General features: G+C 41.1%; 2 protein-coding genes across 2 annotated transcripts in view; one reads left to right on the top strand and one right to left on the bottom strand.

The window, feature by feature from the left end:
- The first annotated feature begins 55 nt into the window (after nt 1-55).
- The window catches only part of PI4KA (phosphatidylinositol 4-kinase alpha), a 114167-nt gene continuing 98652 nt past the window's right edge, over nt 56-15570 (top strand). The window contains exon 1 of the mRNA XM_033097778.1: nt 56-284. Within this exon, the coding sequence (XP_032953669.1) occupies nt 63-284 (222 nt within the window). The 5' untranslated portion in view covers nt 56-62. The remainder of the gene's footprint in view (nt 285-15570) is intronic.
- On the bottom strand, nt 7646-7956 carry LOC117017498 (60S acidic ribosomal protein P1-like). The gene is given in 3 exon segments (XM_033097782.1): nt 7646-7808; nt 7890-7919; nt 7921-7956. Coding segments are annotated over 3 exon segments (228 nt in total). The 3' UTR covers nt 7646.

Here is a 15570-nt window from a genome sequence, read left to right as displayed (position 1 = left end):
TGCCCCGTGGCCCCGCCCCGCCCAGTTTCCGCAACACCGTGGTCACGTGGCGGGGAAGCCGGATGCGGCCGCGCCTGCGCGGTGAGCTCCGGTGCTCACAGGCCGGGTGCTCGAAGCCCGGGGGTAGCGCCGCTGCGCGCTTGATGATGGCGGCGGCCGCCTCCCGGGGAAGCGGCGGCTCCGGCTGCGGCTCCGGCTCCAGCGCCTCGCGGGGTTTTTATTTCAACACGGTCCTGTCGCTGGCCCGCTCCTTGGCCGTGCAGAGACCGGCATCCTTGGAGAAGGTATCCTGGGCCGGCCCGGCCACGGGCTGACAGTTGTGGGGGATTGGGACGGCAAAGCGGGGAGGCGCGGCGAGGATCTGTGGGAGGCCGAGGAGGGTATCGTAAACTACCTGTGACGCGAGGGGCCAGCGGGGTGAGGAAGCCCGTGGGCGGAGGGGGCTGGTGAAGAGAGGGAGTCGTGGGAGAGGGGGCCATGTGGAAGGACAGGCGGGGGCGCTGCGGTGGGTGGGCGTGGAAGGGACGTGTGAGCTACAGGCCGGGGTTCGAGCCTAGGGGGGCACTGTGTGACGTCACTGGGGCGGGGGTGGCAATGGGAAGAGCCGACGACCCGGGTCAAAACCTCGAGCTCTGCTCCCGACTTCCCCTGCTTTTTATTCCGTGACCTTGGAGAGGTGCCTTTCTTGTAAGATGGGGGTGCTTTTTTTTAATCTGCTTTGCCGGCTCGGTGGTGTTGTGAAGGGCAGATGAAACAGTATATCTGAAAGTCCTTTCTGAAACGCAGATCTACTGCGCGGTTGTTTTTCTGTGAGACTTGAGTGGGCGTTAGATTGAGTAAAAGATTGTGTTTGAAGAAAAGACAGTGGCAGAGAAGCGGGAGTAAACTGTCAGTGGGCAGAGACTTGAACTGGGGATTGCTTCAGAGGAGAAAGGAGAACTTATGCCAGAGGAAATCCTTATCTTGGGTGAAAGGTGAAAGACAACTCAAAGGTGTGCTGGGATAGTGGAAAGAACACAGATTTTAGAGGTAGAGCTAAGTTTGGTCCCTGCACTGTCACTTACGACGTGTTTCCCCGAAAATAAGACTGGGTCTTATATTAAGTTTTGCTCCAAAAGACGCATGAGGGCTGATGTTCAGGGGATGTCATCCTGAAAAATCATGTTAGGGCTTATTTCCGGTTAGGTCTTATTTTCGGGGAAACACGGTATGCGTTGTCTCGAACAAGTTAACTTCAACTCTCAGAGCCTCCATTTCCCTGTGAAATGAAGTGGTTCTTGAGGATTAAATGAATTCAAGCATCGCGTACCTTGCACAGAGCTAGGCACAGAGTAGATGAACAGTAAATGTCCTCTTTCTTCCCTCACCAGCGTGTGATGAAACTTATTACAGTGTGTTAGCACTGAAGGGATGGGATTATTATTTTTTTCCACATAGCTTTCTGGCGTATGGAAAGAAAATGTTGCCTGACAGTGGAAGAGCGGTGGGAACTGGAGACTTGCCGGCTGCAGTTGGGAGTGGTTTTGTGGCCCTGGTGAGGGGTGAAGCTGAAAGGCTATTTCAGGCACTTTGGCAGACTGACCTAGTTCTTCCTTGCTTTTGCAGCTTCGCAGACTTGATGTATCATTCATCTGCAGGGTGAGCAGGTCTTGGGAACCTGATGCCAACCGGATTTACTCCACTCATCTTCTCTAATCCTAGGCTGTGAAACCAAGCCTATTGCTATTCAGTGGTTTTATTTTTTCCTTCCTTCATTCATTCTTTCATTCAGAAAACATTTTATGATCACCTACAGTTAATTGGTACACGCTAAGCCAGGTAAATAAGAAACAGTCCTAATTTGCTTGCTCAGGTGACCAGAAACAAATCAGACTTGTTTCAAGTTCTCCATCTGCTCTTGTATCACAGGTCTGGTGAATAGACTTCTGCTATATTCAGAGAGCCAATCCTAAGACCCCTGGGCATCTATTCTCTGATCTATATCTGAGCTTTAATCTTTTCGTGCTAGGGTACCCCTAAGACTGGAGTCCCAACCCTGAGGCCCACACCCCAGGATTGCAGCCCAATTCTGAGGACACTCAGTGAAGCCCTCTAGACCATGTTCCACTCCGTCCTCAGCACTTTCCCTCTGGGTGAAAGGTGAGAGGAGAAAAATAGGAAGAAAGAGAGTCCGGTCTCCACCCTGGAATCTCCATACGTATATGGTTGGCTTCTAGACTCCCTCTCTCAGATTTCTGTATGCTTGCCTGTCTTGCTTTACTTTGCTGGTTCTTGCCTGTTTTCAGAATGTTGTTGAGCTGCCCCTGCCAAGCCATCTCCTTGCTCTGCCTGGTCATACCCCTTTATTCAGGAAATCAGGTGACCTGTTTCTGCCTCTCCTTGTCTGGCCCCTGCTGTATTGATGGACCCCAAACCCTGGGACGTTGGTCATTCTGGGTAGAACTGCAGAGTAAGCATTTCTTACCCTTCCCTTCCTCTTCTCAGCCTCAGGAGGCTTTGGTCAGAGTCCTTTCTCACGTCCTGAAATATCCTTTCTCTTTTCTTCAATTAGAATGCCAGAATCTCGAGGTATTTTAGCTAACTATCGATCTAATGTTTAAACAGTACTGTGGCATTAGGGACAGATTGGACCCTCTCCTGTGTACAGATTACTACAGAAGAGGAGCTGGTAGCTCTTATCTGTAATTGGAGGAATACGTGGCCAGATGCTGAGGGCAGTGGGCTTTCTGGAGTTCATGGTTATCCAGCCTGTCCTTTAGAGTGATCTGCATGGAGCAAAAATAATGGTACTGGCATTTTTTCAGCATCATGAAGCTGAACATTTCTTATCTTTGCTCCCTTTCCTTTGTGAGGCCATGTTAGAAAGAACCATTTATAGAGTGAGAGGAAAAAGAAAATGAGTGTCGGCAGAGGGTATCATGTTGCTAGAACCATTGCTATTAAATCAACTCTAAAATATTTTAAGAAGAAATTAGAAGAAGAAAATCTTTACCTATAATTATGCCATCTTAACCGTATTCCTTTGCTAGGGCTGCCATCACACAAAGTGCCACAGTGGCTTAAACAACAGAAATTTATTTTCTCACAATTCTGGAGGTTAGAAATCCGAGATGAAGGGATCAGCGGTGTTGGTTTCTTTTGAAACCTCTCTCTTTGTATATGATTGTCTTTTCCCTGTGTCTTCACAGTCTCCCCTCTGTGCCTGTCTGTGTTCTAATTTCTTCTTACCGTGTTTCCCCGAAAATAAGACATAGCCTGACAATCAACTCTAATGCGTCTTTTGGAGCAAAAATTAATATAAGACCCGGTGTTATGTTATGTTATATTATATTAGACCGGGTCTTATATTAATTTTTGCTCCAAAAGATGCATTCGAGCTGATTGTCCGGCTAGGTCTTATTTTTGGGGAAACATGGTATAAGAACACCAGTCAGATTGATCAGACTGGCCCACCCTAATTATCTCATTTTAACTTAATTACCTCTTTAGAGATTCTGTGTCCATTACAGTCACATTCTGAGGTACTGGGGGGGTTAAGACTTCAATATATGAATTTTTGGGGGAAATAATTCAGCTGATAACATTAGCCCATCAGCACTTTCACTTTTTAGCACTCCTTTTTCATGTTTAACCATATATAGCTGTACTTACTTTATTGCCTTTTTCAAAAATAGCTCGTATTTATTATTTTAATGGCTGCATGCCATTTTTTATTGATGGACCATAATTTACTTAAGCATTTCTCTGTTTAAACTTTCTAGTTTTTCCCTTGTAAAACAGCGTGTTTGCACCCCTACCATTTTGTCGTCTCCTGAATTACATCCTTGTGTTAAATTGTAGATGGATTTTGATATTTACTGCCCAGTTGTGTTTTTCACTTAGTTATGACAGCATCAGCAAGATGCCTTGTGCATTTAGTGCTACACCAGTGCTGGATTTTATTTATTTTTCCTGCTAACTCAGTAAGCATAAAAAGGTGCCTTGTTCTTTCGATCCCAGGATGATGATATTTGACCATGGTTGGCTATATTAAATTATGAATTAAACAACCAAAAACCCCATCAGGCAGAAGTGATTGTGTGTGATACTGCTGTGTTCTTGTTTTCTACTCTGTGGAAACTCTTCATACTTGCAGTCCTGTTGCTTGAATATTGACTCCCAGCCGTGCCTACTCTGGGTCGCTTATTTTCTACAGTCTACCAGATGTCACACAATCCCAGCCCTCAACTAATTTATAAATAAGTAGCAGCCATAATAGTGCAGGGCTGGCCAGCTGTCTGTCTAGAAAGAGCCTGTGGTGGACTATGTAGCTTTTCAATAACAATCCCCTGGGCAGATATTAGCTGTTTTGCTGGGGTGGGAGTGGGAGGTGCAGATATTTTTTTCTTTGGGCCCCAAACCATTTCTCCATGGCTCTGGACAGGTATGTGAAAAATGTAATAGAAGTGAAAAAGGGAAACGTGCTTTAAGAGAGTGAAAAAATGTGGGCACTTGCTGGGAGGTTATTTTGTCCTGAGATTTTTGAGTAGGGAAGGCTTGAAAGTGATTTGTAAATGCTAGGAGTGGTTGGCGAGAGTCAAAGAAGGTCAAAGCATGGAGAATGAGGAACACTGGGTAGTAGGGGTCAGCAGAAACAGTCTATTTAGTGATTTTTTTAAAACTTTTATTTATTTTAAGTGTGTTTTTCCAGGACCCATCGGCTCCAAGTCAAGTAGTTGTTTCGATCTATTGTAGTTGTGGAGGGCGCAGCTCACTGGCCCATGTGGGGATCGAACCGGCGACCTTGTTGTTAAGAGCACAGTGCTCTAACCAACTGAGCTAACTGGCCGCCCCAGAAACAGTATATTTACTAAAGGGAAGAATGGAGATGAGACTGGAGAAGAAAGCAAGTGACCTCATATGTAGTCCCAGACTCAGAGTTTGGATTTAACTGAGGAGATAGGGGAGAGCCCTTGAATGTTTCAGGGCCTGCGTGCTGTGCGTCAGGAAGGTTATTATGGCTGCATTGTTTATATTCATGCCCATAGGGAGTCTCAGAATTGATGCGTCACTAGCTGTTTACTCCCCCAGAGGGCAGAAATGTTCTATTTCTGACTCCTTACCGCACATTTCTCTTTTCTGCTGTCTGTGTTTGCAGTTTGTACCCAGTGGAGGTGTGATTGCTTCCAGTCCCTTTCACCAGCTGCTAGCTATTCCCATCGTTGATTTTAATTGCTGAAATTTTTCTATGCATCTTATATTCCTGATAACTTATTTATATAGTTATTTGTTTTTGTATTTGCTTCTCTCATGTAACTTGGCATTTTGGAAAAAAGCTTGGTCTCTTTTGAATATTGCCAAGCCAGCCAGAACGCTACTTTCATTTGTGTGATAAATTGACAGATAAATCCAGTGTTGAGGCAAAAATCCTCAGTTTTCACTTTCATTTATGTATTGAGTTCTGAGAGGCTCTATTTCTGCTGCTGAAGCCATTCTTTTTTCCTGAATGTTTCTGTGTTTTGAGCTGGTCTGGAAGCCTGGATTTAGGACAGTTAAGGCTATATACCATTATGAAAGCAAAAGATGGTGACATTCATTCATTCATTCATGTAGTCTTTGAGTGCTTGCTGTGTGTCAGGTACTGTGCTAGGTCTTGGAGGGGTCCATTAGAGGGATGCATAAAGAGACATGGTCTTGCTGTCATGTAGTTTATCATGAAGAGAGACAGACAGACAAACAAGTATTAAACAAAAAAATTATAAGTAGATATAATTTAAAATGGTAACAAGTGCCATGAAACAAAAGTAAATGGTATCAGTGAATTTTATGTGAATTAAAAAAAGGTAAATGGTTTGAGGAGAGATAAAATGGGGTCATGATTTTTCTTTTCTGTTTCTTTTTTTAATTGGGGAATATTGGGCAACAGTGTGTTTTTCCTGGACCCATCAGCTCCAAGTCAAATTGTTTTCAGTCTAGTTGTAGAGGGCGAAGCTCAGCTCCAAGTCAAGTCGTTGTTTTTCAGTCTAGTGGAAGGTGCGGCTCACTGGTCCATGTGGGAATCGAACCAGCGACCTTGGTGTTATAAGTCTTGGTGTTATGAGTACTGCGCTCTAACCAATTGAGCCAACTGGCCACCCTGGGGTCATTATATAGATATCAGGGAAGACTTTAAACACAGCTAAAAGATGAATAGAAATTAGCTAATTAAGTGTGTAGAAAAGAATAATCCTAGCAGAGGGTACAGCTTGTGCACAGGCCCAGAAATAGGAAAATTTTTGACTCATTTGAAGACCTTAAAAAAGGCTGTAGTTGTTGCAGTTTAGGGAGTTGGGGGGGGCCACTAAAATAGGTGGGCAGGTGGGCAGGGCTTGATCACCAAGGCAGCTCATAGAAATGATTTTCGACTTTATTCTAAAAACGTCTTAATAGTTTAATAGCCTTCAGGGGATTGGTGAAGAATTTAAAATATTAATAAGTAAAGTAAAAATATCAATTGTGATTAGCATATAGATGGAAATATTTTAAGATCATTTTAAATAAATTTGTGAAAATTACATTTAGTATGAATGGTGTTTTTTTTTGTTTTTGTTTTTTTTAGTATGAATGTTCAGTATTGTTTTTCTAGAAGTCTTTTCTCACTTAGGAAAATAGTCTGTTAGATCTTTTGGGGGGACTTATAACAAGTATATAATTATAGGATCATAGGAATTTGGATTTTCTTCTTTAATATAAGCATTTAGAGATAAATTTTCCTCCAAGTGCTGCTTTAGCAACATCCCACAAATTTTGTAAGATGTGTTTTCTTTTTCATTATATTCAAAATGTTTTTTCTTATTTCCCTTATGATTTCTTATTTGATTCAGAGGTCTGTAAAAGTGTGTTCAGTTTTCAAAAATTTGGGAGATTTATAGATATTTTTCTGTTGTTGATTTCTAATTTTATTCTGTTGATTTCAGTTGTTTTTAGTTTATTGAGACTTGGCTTGTGACACAGCATAGGTAAGGTATCTCTTGGTGAACTTTCCAATTGTGAAAAGAATGTGTATTCTGCTTTGATGAGGTGGAGTTTCCTGTAGATATCGGGATGGTCAAGTAGGTTTTCAGGTCTGCAGTATCCTTATCGATTTTCCGTCTATTCTCTCAATTACTGAGAGAGGAGTGTTGACGTTGCCAAGCATAATTGTGGAGCTAATGATTTCTCCTGTGAGTTCCGTTAGTTTTTGCTTCATGTAATTTGACTTTATGCGGGAGTATACCCACTTATAATTATGTCGTCGTCATCAACTAACCCCTTTATCATGATGAACAGTAATGTTCCTTGTTCTGAAATCTACTTTGACATGAGCAGAGATAGCCACACTAGTTTTCTTGTTAATGGTGTTTACATAGTATGTCTTTTCCCAGCCTTTTACTTCTAGCCTGTGCCTTTACATTTAAAGTGATTTTCTTGTAGACAGCATGTAGCACGCTCCTTTTCTGGTCTGAAAATCTTGTAGTTGGAGTGTTCAAACCGTTTACATGTAATGAAATTATTAGTATGGTTGGATTTAAATCTGCTATCTTGATTTGTTTTCTATTTGTCGCATCTCTTTTTCTTTTCTTGCCTTCTTTATTATTATTATTATTTTGCAGAGTTCGGCTTTTTAATGAACATGTTACAAAAGAGGTTTAGTCAAAAAGACCAAAGCCCATGTCATCATCAGACGCCTCAGATTCTTCTTTCTTTGCTTCCACTTTCTTCTCCTCAGCTGGGGCAGTACCAGCTGCTGGGGCAGGTCCACCAGCCCCTACATTGCAGATTAGGCTCCCGATGTTGACATTGGCCAGAGCCTTTGCAAACAAGCCTGGCCAGAAAGGCTCAACTTTTACACCAGCAGCTTTAATGAGGTTGTTGATCTTATCCTCCTTTACAGTCACCTCATTGTAGTGCAGGCTGAGGGCCTGAGCAGATGCAGGAGAGCTGCTAGATGGAGGCCATGGTGCAGGCCCGTGCTGCCCAGCGGGGGGCTGGTCACCAGATGAAGTGAGGGCCTCACCCCCATGCAGACTAAGCTTCCTCGAAGGATGGAACACCTTACTGGCAGCCAAGGAAAGGGACTTTTCTTGCCTTCTTTTAGATTCGTTGAACATTTTTTTTAGTTTTCTGTTTTATCTCCACTATTGGCTTATTAGTGCTCTTTCTTTTGTCTTTTCATTGTTGTTGTTGTTTTTAGTTTCAGGTGGACAACACAATGTAATAGTTAGACATTTACACCCCTCACAAAATGATAACCCCCCACCCCCTAATCAACTACCCCTCTGACATAGAATGTAGCTGTTACAATTCCATTGACTCTAAAAGTGGTTTTTCTAGGGTTGAAATAGGCATCTCTTTAATTTATCATAGTTTGCCTTCAGATAACATTGTGTCACTTTACTTGTAATAACCTTACAATTATAATTCCATTTTACCCCATCTTTTGTGTGGTTCTCATAGATTTTGTGTGGTCATAGATTTTTTACTTCTCTGTGTTATAAACTCCACAATACATGTACATTGTTATAGTAGGTTGGTGTAAAAGTAATTGCGGTTTACAAGGTTAAAAATAATTGGAAAAACTGCAATTATTTTTGCACCAACCTAATATTTACGAGATAATCATAAAAATATGAAAAACATTCACATATTCACAGTTTTCAGTTTCCTTTATTTCTTTATGTAGATTCATGTTTACACCTGGTATCATTTAACATTTCTTATAGTGCAAATCTGCAAGTGATTTTTTTTTCAGTTTCATTTTTGCTGACTATAGAATTCTAGGTTTTTATTTTAGCACTTAAAAGGTATCATTTCATTTTCTTTGGGGTTTTCATAGCTTCTAACTAGAAGACCATGGTCAATCTTATCCATGTTTCTTTGTATCTATTGTGTTTTCCCCCCCTCTGGATATTTCTAAGATTTTCTTCTTTTTATTATTGGCTTTTGAGAATTTAATTATGATATGCCTTGGTGTGGTTTTCTTTTTATTTATCCTACGTGGAGTTCATTGAGATTTTTGGATCTTTGGGCATATAGTTTTATTAAATTTGGAAAATTTTCTGCCATTATTTCTTAGAACATTTTTATCTGTTCCTCTCCCCCTTTTTTCCCTTTTGGAGTCTGATTACATGTATGTTACATGTTCTCCCACGTGTTATATTTCTGATCATTTTCTCCCCATCCTTTTTTCTCTGTGCTTCATTTTATCTAGTTTCTGTAGCCATGTTTTAAAGTTCACCAATCTTTTCTTCTGCAGTCTCTAATTTGTTGGTAATCCAAGCCAGTGCTCTTTTTTTTTTCCCTCTCTTTTTTTTTTTTATTGTTATTTTTTTTAATTTATTGGGGTGACAACTGTTAGTAAAATTACATAGATTTCAGGTGTACATCATCTATAAATTACATTGTGTGTTCACCACCCAGAGTCAGTTCTCCTTCCATCACCATATATTTGATCCCTTTTACCCTCATCTCCCACCCCCCCAACCCCCTTACCCTCTGGTAAGCACTAAATTACGTTCCCAAGCCAGTGCTTTTTTAAAAATTTATTTGAGATACTGTATTTTTCATCACCAGAAATTCCATTTGATTTTGTTTTTATATCTTTCATTTTTCTTCTCACTCTATTCGTGTTTTCCTTAAAACATGTGAACATAGTTTTAATGGCTGTTTTAATGTCCTTGCCTGCTAATTCCATCATTTCTGTTGTTTTCTGGTTCTGGTTCTTTTTCAGGGGTCTCCAAGATCACCCACACATTCAGTGATTCACTGGAAGCATGCATGGGACTTAGCATATAGTTACTTGTGGTTAAAGTTTATTACAGTGAAAGAATGCTTGGTAGGATCAGCAAGGGAAAAAGACAAGAGTCTGGAGAAACCCATGCACTGGCTTCTTTGTGCTCTTTTCCATCAGGTGTGCTCTTTTCCTTAGCAACAAAAAAATGCATTAACCTCTACGATATTTCTGCCCAGGGAAGCCAATTAGAAACTTAGCGCTCAAGGATTTTATTGGTGGGTGGTTATGTAGGTTCCCTATGCTTAGCAGCTATTGAAATGCCAGACTCCCAGATGCAAGTTAGTGTTCATCATAAATCACGTTGTTTGTATAGTTGAGGCTCGGTGAACTACCCTTATAAATTAGAGAATGGAGGGAACAGTTAAAGTGCCAAGTTCCCAGACTCTCTCCAAAGACGGACCGTGTAAGCTGGGCCTTCTAAAGATAGCAGCCTCAGGCTTGCCATGTGAACTTTTTTCTGCACGGCATCTATTGATGGATTTTTCTCTTGGTTTTGTGTTGCATTTTCCTGCTTCTTGGCTTCTCTGGTAATCTTTGGTTGGGGATTTTATATTGCTGAGTGTTTAGATTTTGTCTTCCTTTAGGGAATGTTGGACTTTGTTCTGGTTGGCAGTTAAGTTACCTGTGGTTCAATTGATCTTATGAGGCTAGTTTTTTTTTTAAATGAGCTTTATTTAAGATACAAGATGTGATCGAAAAATATGGTGAATGTTTAAATTTTAAAGAATTTATTTACAGTAAAAGACACATTGCCATTAATCCCCCTCAGAATGCTCCCCCTCACTTCAAACACACTTATCCCATCGTTCTTGCCACTTTCTGAAGCAATTCTGGAAGGCCTCTTTCATGAGTGTCTTCATCCATCATCATGACAACGCTTCATGTCACACATCGCTTCTGATACAGCAATTTCTGTCAAATAAAAACATTACAGTGTGTCCTCATCCACCTTATTCACCGGATCTGGCACCATGTGACTTCTGGCTCTTCCCCAAAAGTCAAAATGACCACGAAAGATAAATGTTTTTAATCGATTCAGGGCATTGAGGCAGCCACAACAGTACAACTGAAGACACTCACAAAAGAGGACTTCCAGAACTGCTTTAGAAAGAGGCATGAACGATGGGATAAGTGTGTTTGGAGCGAGGGGGAGTATTTAGAGGGGGATTAATGGCAATGTGTCTTTTACTGTAACAAATTTTTAAATTTAAACATTCACCATTTCTTTTAACTCACATATCATAAAATTCACCCATTTAAAATGTACATTTCACTGTTTTGTTTTTTTTTTAAAGATTTTATTGGGGAACGGGAACAGGACTTTATTGGGGAACAGTGTGTACTTCCAGGCCTTTTTTCCAAGTCAAGTTGTTGTCCTTTCAATCTTAGTTGTGGAGGGTGCCGTTCAGCTTCAAGTTGTTGTCCTTTCAGTCTTAGTTGTGTCGGGCACAGCTCAGCTCCAGGTCCAGTTGCCATTGCTAATTACAGGGGGCACAGCCCACCATCCCTTGCAGGAGTTGAACCAGCAACCTTGTGGTTGAGAGGATGCACTCCAACAAACTGAGCCATCCGGGAGCTCAGCGGCAGCTCAGCTCAAGGTGCCGTGTTCAATCTTAGTTGCAGGGGGCGGAGCCCACCATCTCTTGAGGGAGTCGAGGAATTGAACTGGCAACCTTGTGGTTGAGAGCCCACTGGCCCATGTGGGAATCGAACCGGCAGCCTTCGGAGTTAGGAGCATGGAGCTCTAACCGCCTGAGCCACCGGGCCGGCCCCTATTTCACTGTTTTAATGTATTCACAAAGTTCCACATCCAGCACTACCATCAATTTTAGAGCATTTTTATTACCCCCCAAAGAAACCCTGCATTCCTAGAGTCGTTACTCCCCCCCACCCTTCCCACCCCCAGCTATCCCTCCCAATCCCTATCCCTAGGTAACCACTAATTTACTTCTGTCTCTGTAGATTTGCCTATTCTGGACATTTCCTATCAATGAAATCATACAATATATGGTCCTTTGTGACTGACTTCTTTCACGTAGCATAATGTTTTCAAGTGGGTGTGAAGTAGTATTTCATTGTTCTTTAGATCTGCATTTCCCTGATGGATAATGATGTTTAGCCATCCTGTATATCCTAGAATAACCACTCTTTTTTATGTGTTTATTGGCCATTTGTGTATCTTCTTTGGAGAAATATCTATTCAGATCTGTTGCCCATTTTAAAATTGGGTTGTCTTTCTATTAATAAGTTGTAATAGTTTTGTCGACTGAACAATAATACCAACTAGGTATTCTGTCACCAAAAAGGATTTATTCAGGAAAAAGAGAAAGTAAAAAGGGCAGCACCAGCATGTGAAGACCCAGTAAGCCACGTGCACATTCTGGCTTGTGTGCTAAGGTGGAGGGTATTGAAGGCAGTTAGGCAGAAAGTTAGAACCATAGAGTTTTATGAAAAATTAGGACCATAGAGTTCAACTAGGTGGTCTCATGAACTTCCATGAACCCAGTTCTTCCCATAGATCCCCTGGTGTTATCAGTTTCCTTAAAGTCCCAGTTCATCTTGATCAATATATTTTATGTACAATTCTCTTATCAGATATATTATTTGCAAATATTTCTCTTATTCTGTGGGGTGTCTTCACTTTTTCATGACGTTCTTTGAAGAACAATTTTTAGTTTTGGTGACATCGATTGTATTTTTTGTTGCTTATACCTTTGTTGTCATCTAAGAAACCATTGCCTAATCCCAAGGTCACAAAGATTTACATCTGGCTTTCTGTTAGAAGTTTTATAGTTTAGCTCTTATATTTAAGTTTTTCATCCATTTTGAATTAATTTTTGTATATGGTGTGAGGTAGGGATACAACTTCATTCTTTTGCATGTGGATATCTAGTTGTTTTTGTACCATTCTTGGAAAAACTATTCTTTCCCCGTTGAATGTTCCTGGTACCCTTGTTAAACATCAGTTGGCTGTAAATATGAGAGTTTATTTTTGGACTGTCATTTCTATTCCATTGGTTTATCCTTATCCTGATACACTGTCTTGATTACTGTAGCTTGCTTTGTAGTAAGTTTTGAAATTGGAAAGAGTGAGTCCTCCAACTCTGTTCTTCTTTTTCAGCATTGTTTTGGCTATTCTGGGTCCCTTGAATATCTATGCGAATTTTAGAGTTAGCATGTCAATTTATGCAAAGAAATTACCTTGGATTTTGATGGGGGTTGTGTTGAATCTGTAGGTCAATTTGGAATATATTTCAGTCTTAACAATATTAAGTATTCTTTCTTATTGATGAACATGGGATGTCTTTCTATCTAATTAGGTCTTCTTTATTTTCTCTCAACGATGTTTTGTAGTTTTTAGAGAATAAGTTTTGCACTTATTTTGTTAAGTTTATTACTAAATATTTTAATTTTTTCGGTGCTATTGTAAATGGAATTCTTTTTGAGATAAATTTATATAACATAAAATTCATCATGGAATAGTTTTCTTAATATCATTTTCAGTTTGTTCATTGCTACTGTATAGAAATACAATTGGTTTTTCCCCCAATTTTTTTTTGTGGTACAGTGCACATAACACAAAACTTGCCATTTTAACCATTTTAAGCATACAGTTCAGAGCTATTAAATATATTCCTAATGTTTTATTACCATTACCACCATCCACCTCCAGAAATCTTTTCATCTTGTAAACTGAAATTAGAATTATAATTGATTTTTGTATATTGATTTTGTATCCTGAAACTTTCCCGAACTTGTTTATTCTAATATTTCTCTAGTGGATTCCTTAGGTTTTTGTATATACAATATTATATTATCTGCCAGTATAGTTTTATTTTTTCCTTTCTAATCTGGATGCCTTTTATTTAACTTTCTTGCCCAATTGTTTGAGTTAGAACCTGCAATTGTTTGAGTTAGAACCTACAATGTTGAATGTAAGTGGTGAGACTGGACATCCTTGCGTTCGTTGTTCCTGACCTTAGGGGGGCAGCTTTCAGTTTTTACCATTGAGTATGATATAAGTTGTGGGTCTTTCTAGATGATCTTTATTAGGTTGAGGAAGTGCCCTTCTATTCTTACTTTGAGTATTTTTATCATGAAGGGTGTTGAATTTTTTCAAATGCCTTTTCTGCATCTGTTGCAAAACTCATTTTTAAATTTTGTTAGGGTAGGTCTAAAATACCTTTTGCTCCAGGGATAGTTTAGCTCCACTACTAAGGTGTGGCTTTTCTGAGATCTCTACTGAATGCTTTGAGGTCTTTCCACTCTTGCTGGGAGTAACTCAGACTCCTTGTGGTCTGTGTAAACTCTGGGAACCATTAATCTCACAATTCCCTGGTTGTTCTTGGCCCCACTTTATGGACTATCACCCTTTACTGGTGTGTCTTAGTATAACGTCAAAAACTCAGGAATTCTGTTGCAGATTTCTGGAGCTTTTTTTTTCTGCTGAGCTCTTTCCTCTTCAGAATTTCCAGTTCTGTTAGACTTCTACACTCCCATGTCTGTTTCCTCAACTTAGTGAGACCAGCATGACCACCTTGGGATGCCCTTCCTTGTTTTGTGGTCTGGGATGTATCTTCTGGCGAAAATGAGGGCAGTCGTAGAGCTCACTTTGTTTCCTCTCTCAGGTATCCCTGTCCTTTGCTCCATGTCCATTGTATGAAACCAGTGGTTTCATATATTTGTCCATTTTTCTAGTTGTTTTATGGCAGGAAGTTAAATCCAGGTCCTGTTATTCCCTCATGGCTACGGGTGGAAGTTCTTGGGTCACAGAATTTTATTGCTGGAGCAGACATTGCAAAAAATCGTTCTGCTCATCCTTTTATACATATGAAAACTGAGGCTTGAGGGCGATGATTTGCCAATATTGCCATAGTTTTAAAGCGCAAGCAAGAGTATGTTTCTGTATATACACACACTGTGTTTTGTCCGCATTTGACGGAAGGAAATGCAAAGGCAGAGATGTTCAGGTAGGTTTCGTCACTCATTTAGGGTCACTTAGTTAAGTGGCAGAGTGGCAGAGCTGAATCTCCTGACTCTGTGCAGCTCCCCTGATCACTGGAGTATTTCCTGTTGAAATGATGTGCCAGGAACCACAGAGAATTGTACGTACTGTGCTCTGTCATGCACACGAGCAGCGCTCAAGAATGGTGGCTCATCGGGCCGGCCCGGTGGCTCAGGCGGTTGGAGCTCCATGCTCCTAACTCCGAAGGCTGCCGGTTCGATTCCCACATGGGCTAGTGGGCTCTCAACCACAAGGTGCCAGTTCTATTCCTCGAGTCCCGCAAGGGATGGTGGGCAGCGCCCCCTGCAACTAAGATTGAACACGGCTCCTTGAGCTGAGCTGCCTCCCCGATGGCTCAGTTGGTTGGAGCGCATCCTCTCAACCACAAGGTTGCTGATTTGACTCCCGCAAGGGATGGTGGGCTGTGCCCCCTGCAACTAGCAACAGCAACTGGACCTGGAGCTGAGCTGCGCCCTCCACAACTAAGACTGAAAGGACAACAACTTGACTTGGAAAAAAGGCCTGGAAGTACACACTGTTCCCCAATAAAGTCCTGTTCCCCTTCCCCAATAAAATCTTAAAAAAAAAAAAAAAAAAGAATGGTGGCTCATCAATTGTGTGTAAAGCGTGTGTAGTGTTGCCTGTGCTGAAATGGGAAGAAAGCTGTGTTAATTGGTCACAGTCATCTGCAGATGACCAAAAGAGCATCTGTGGTGAAACCCCCCTCCAGGGCTGATTGTAGGAGTAGCAGGTGCGATGCCACCTGCGTCAGCAA

Source organism: Rhinolophus ferrumequinum, chromosome 25 (genome assembly GCF_004115265.2).
Source record: "Rhinolophus ferrumequinum isolate MPI-CBG mRhiFer1 chromosome 25, mRhiFer1_v1.p, whole genome shotgun sequence".
Classification (NCBI taxonomy): domain Eukaryota; kingdom Metazoa; phylum Chordata; class Mammalia; order Chiroptera; family Rhinolophidae; genus Rhinolophus; species Rhinolophus ferrumequinum.
This window is presented reverse-complemented; position numbering and strand designations above follow the sequence as displayed.